Genomic DNA, 4,379 nt, shown 5'->3' with positions numbered 1-4,379 from the left:
GTGCTCGCAGCCCAGAAAGCAAAGCGCATGCTGGGCTCATCCCCAGCAGCGTGGGCAGCAGGCTGAGGGAGGGGATCCTGCCCCACTGTCCCCCTCTGGGAGAGACCCCCCTGCAGCACCAGGTCCAGCTCTGGGGCTCTCAGTGTACGAAACACATGGATCTGCTCGAGGGGGTCTAGAGGAGGATTAGGAAGATGATCAGGGGGCTGGAGCACTTCCCCTGTGAGGACAGGCTGAGAAAGTTGGGGGGGTTCAGCCTGGAGCAGAGGAGGCTGCGGGGAGACCTTAGTGCAGCCTGTCAGTGCTGCAAGGGGCTACAGGAAAGCTGGGGAGGGACCTTTCTCAAGGGGTGCGGGGACAGGACAGGGGTGATGGTTTCAAACCGAAAGAGGGGAGATTTGATCAGATATTAGGAAGAAATTCTTCCCTGTGAGGGTGATGAGACCCTGGCCCAGGCTGCCCCGCGAAGCTGTGGATGTCTCTGGAGCAGCTACTTTCACAGCCCACCCCAGTCACCCCTGCGGGGACCTCTCCTGGTGCTGCAGTTCCCAGCGTGCTCCCCGCTCAGAGAAGCCTAAAGGAAGCAACAGTTCTTGTCCGGGGGATGAAGACACTGATGGCAGTGGCCTCCAACCCCGCTGTGAACCCACCTGGGTGGAGTTTCTGCTCCCTGCTCCTGCAGTGTGAACACCAGGGGAACACTCACCCGCAGCACCTTTGCCCAGCACTGCAGCATCTCTTCCCAGGTCTGCAGGAAGTGAATGTTTGCCCGTGGAATAGGAAGCTGGTAGTAGTCCTTTTTCTTACTCTCTTCATCATTATCCGCTTTTGCGGCCTCTTCGACCCTGCACGGAATCAGATGCAACATCTTTAATCTGTGCAATGGGAGGAAATCCCAGATTGGAGGGTCTTAAGCCCCTTATTTCACTACCACCCCAAGCCACTCAACTCCTTCTCCCACCCTCTCTGTCCTCGCTGTCTCTGTGATCTCAGTCTCTTCCACCTTGACCCACCCTCTCTTTGTACTCTTGGCACAGAAACGTTGCTGTATCCGAGACCTCCCCGTGCACAGGCGCTGCACCCACTGCAGAGAACACCCAAACTGAAACCCGCTGGAGCCAGGGGCCCAAGGCCTGTCCTCAGCACTCAGCTCTTTCCCAGAACTGCTGCAACTTGGATGACAAAGCTGGGCAGCTGTTTCCACACGCAGAGATAACACATTTTAGATTTACTGCTTTTTGCCCTCGAGGTTAACGCGGAAGTCTGCAAGCTCCCACGGCGAAATACATAACAGAGCAGCACAGAATGGGTTTGGTAGGAAAAGCCCTTTCAGCTCCTCGAGTTCCCCCGTTCCCCAGCACTGCCAGGTCCCCACTGCCCCCTGTCCCCCAGCAGCACCTCCACACGGCTGGGAGACCCCTCCAGGGATGGGGGCTCCACCACTGCCCTGGGCAGCCGGGGACACGCCGGCACAACCCCAACGGGACAGAAATTGTTCTTCAGGGACAACCTCAATCTTTCAGGGAGTTGTCTGAGCCAGAAGGTCTCCCCAGAGACGACTCCTCTCCAGGCTCAAACCCCCCCAGGTCTCTCAGCCGCTCCTCAGCACATTGTGCTCCAGACCCTGCTCCAGCTCCGTTGCCCTGCTCTGGACACGCTCCAGCCCCTCAGTGTCCTTCTGGCAGTGAGGGGACAAAACTGAACCCGGGATTCCAGGTGTGGCCTCACCAGTGCCCCCAGTACAGGGAGATGATCCCTGCTCTGGTTCTACTGGCCACACTGGTGCTGGTACAGAGAAGTCAGCTCTGACCAGCTTGGTGTCCAAACAGCAGCTTCACACTTCCCTTGGCATAAACTGACTCGGAGAGTCTCAGACAGCTCCACAGTAGGATCACCATGGCCTGGGATGGGGTGAAACCCGCCTCATCAGCGCACTGGCTTGGGAAGGCTTCACGGACCTCCCTGATGCTATCCAGCTTCTTCTCCTCCATCCCCTTCCCTCTAAAAGGTCCACACAGGCTGCACGAGAACACTTGTCCTATGTTGCACACGGACAGTATGAGAACAGTCCAGAAATAAAGGTGTGTAGGGGGAGAAAGCCCCTGGCCCGTGCTGCTCCCTCCCTCCAGCGAGGTTTCAGACGGCACCACACAGGGAGCCTCAGTAGCTGCCTATTAATACCCTGGGAATGCTGGACGATGCCTGCAGCGATGAGCCAACTGATTTCCTACAACAGGATCTTACACAGCACATTTTCTTTTCAAAATGCAGCAGTCTCTTGAAATGCCCTTCTGAGTGGAAGGTCAGCGCGTTGCTGTGGTGTCGCGGCCAGATGATGCAATCGGAGGAAAGAAACTAGGAAAAAATATCCAGCTATTTTGGACGTATCACAAATTTCTGGACAGTCTCTTTCCCACAGAGACTCAAAATGGTTTAATATATGAGAAACTATTCACTAACCTTGTGTTCAGGGGACTGTGTGATTAATTCCGCAGCGTAGCAGCTTTCGCTGTACAAACACTCTTTTCTGTGGGTTTGTGTGCACGGGGAAGTCAATATTTGTGTAAAATATTTAATGAAGGTGTGCAGGCTGAGGTCTCCAGCAATATTCTCACCTGCAGAGCTCAGGAGCCACATGTGGTGTGACCGGTGGCAGAGATGATGTCATCTATGTGCTGGTACCGCCTTGTTCTCCGCGGCGTGAACACCCTCTCTGGGAGCCTGCTGCTTTGTTAGCTCAATAAGTAAGGCAGCCAGACAGACTGTTTTATTAGGTTCCTTGGCTCTGCTGATTTTACACAGCTACTGCAGCAGGTATCATGAATGGACGAGTAAACTGGGGCACGAAGGGTTTTACTCATCCGCCCCAGCTCCTCAGGAACGGCAGAGCACATTCTCAGCGACGTGCTTTCACTCCACCCGTAGGCAACACAGGATTCCCACAGCACGGAGATGGAGTTGTGGTTTTATCTTTCTAGATGTGCGGTCTGTGGCTAAGTCACCCTCCTGGTAACCACCCCTTCGTGTTTTGAGGGATTACACCATGCAAAAACCTCTGGCTCCCAGCTGGCAGCTGGTGCAGCTTCAGGAGGGAGGAGGAAGAGGAGGGCAGCTCCAGCAATGCCTCAGAGCTAGGCAGAAGCACGTCTTAGACGGACATGGGTTTCCTCTGCTCCACGAAAGCCGTGTACCACCTGGAGAAGAGGGCCTTCGCAGGCAGTGTTTCGAGGGTGATGACATTGGTGTCACATTTCCTGAGGTTACACAGGGCTTGAGCGTGAAGCAGCGCAGCTCTGCGCTACGAGAAAGATCACATCCATGAAGCTCAGCCCAGGAACTGTTCAAGGCCATCTGTGAGACCCTCCCAAAATCATCAGCATGTTCTCATCCACCTTCTACGTAATTCAAGTTAGTCCAATCTATGCTCTACGGTTTTTGGTTGTGAAAGCTGCAGTTTGGGCATAACCACCTCTTCCAGGAGATGGAAATTTGCTGTAATGTTGAAGACGGCAAAGCTGGTGACAATCCCGTTAGAGCAGGTAACCTCGCTCGGTCTCAGGCTTGGTCTTCTTAAAATGGTCTCCTTATCCTCTGGCGAGGTGTTGGCATTAACCAGGCAGCCAGTGGCAGATCCTGACTTAGCAGGAGGTGGCAATTCTGACACGACAGCAGCAGGAGAGTCCTGCTCTAAGAACACAAGGTGAAAGGAAGCACCCAAATCATCTGCACACAACTGCGCCTTCTGCAGTGATGGGAGCAAGGCCCAGACCCCGGGAGATGAGCACGGGCGAGCAGACTCGTGCAACAGCCATGCCGAGAGAGACCCTGCCTCTGCTCCTCACACCGACAGCGCAGCGCCAAAGCGTCCAACTTGCTGCCCGGGGAGCGGTGATGCCTGCTGGCCTTGTTCCTCCCCAGCCAGGCAGTGTGTGATGTCACCATCAGCTCCTGCAGGACACACAGTCAGTCCACAGCAAATCAGATTCAGATCTCCACCAGACACACCGAGACGTTCAGCTCCACAAGAAGTGAGTCCCTGGCACTGCAGGCTTCAAGCACCGTTTGCAGCACGCTAACGATACGGGCTATCAGCTCGTCAACAGATACCTCTTGGGAGTGGTCAAGATTCTTCCACAGACTCTCCTCTCATCTCACCTGGCTTCTGAACTCGAAACACCCATCCCCAGGCTACAAACCACCCAGTAAGGGTAAGAGAGAGACAGCACTGACAAGTCTGGTCAAGTGCAACCCCCTGGACAAGGTGACTGATGCGTACAACAACGAAGGAGCCCCAGCTCCTGCCAACCCAAGGACTGGGGTAGCCTGCAGCCTGGCAGGAGTGCGGCTCCCCCAGGGGCGGGGGGACAGAGGCGGGCGGG

At 55.3% G+C, this 4,379-nt stretch overlaps 1 protein-coding gene across 1 annotated transcript in view; it reads right to left on the bottom strand.

Annotated features, from left to right (window-relative positions):
- The window catches only part of EXD3 (exonuclease 3'-5' domain containing 3), a gene marked incomplete at both ends in the record, with an annotated part of 12,661 nt that overhangs the window by 6,561 nt on the left and 1,721 nt on the right, over window positions 1-4,379 (bottom strand). Inside the window, one exon of the mRNA XM_010145434.1 lies at window positions 707-845. Coding sequence (XP_010143736.1) covers window positions 707-845 — 139 coding nt within the window. The remainder of the gene's footprint in view (window positions 1-706; window positions 846-4,379) is intronic.

This window comes from Buceros rhinoceros, unplaced genomic scaffold, assembly GCF_000710305.1.
Source record: "Buceros rhinoceros silvestris isolate BGI_N320 unplaced genomic scaffold, ASM71030v1 scaffold19371, whole genome shotgun sequence".
In the NCBI taxonomy this organism is placed as follows: Eukaryota; Metazoa; Chordata; class Aves; order Bucerotiformes; family Bucerotidae; genus Buceros; species Buceros rhinoceros.
Note: the sequence above shows the minus strand (reverse complement) of the source record. Positions and strands in the feature narration are given on the sequence as shown.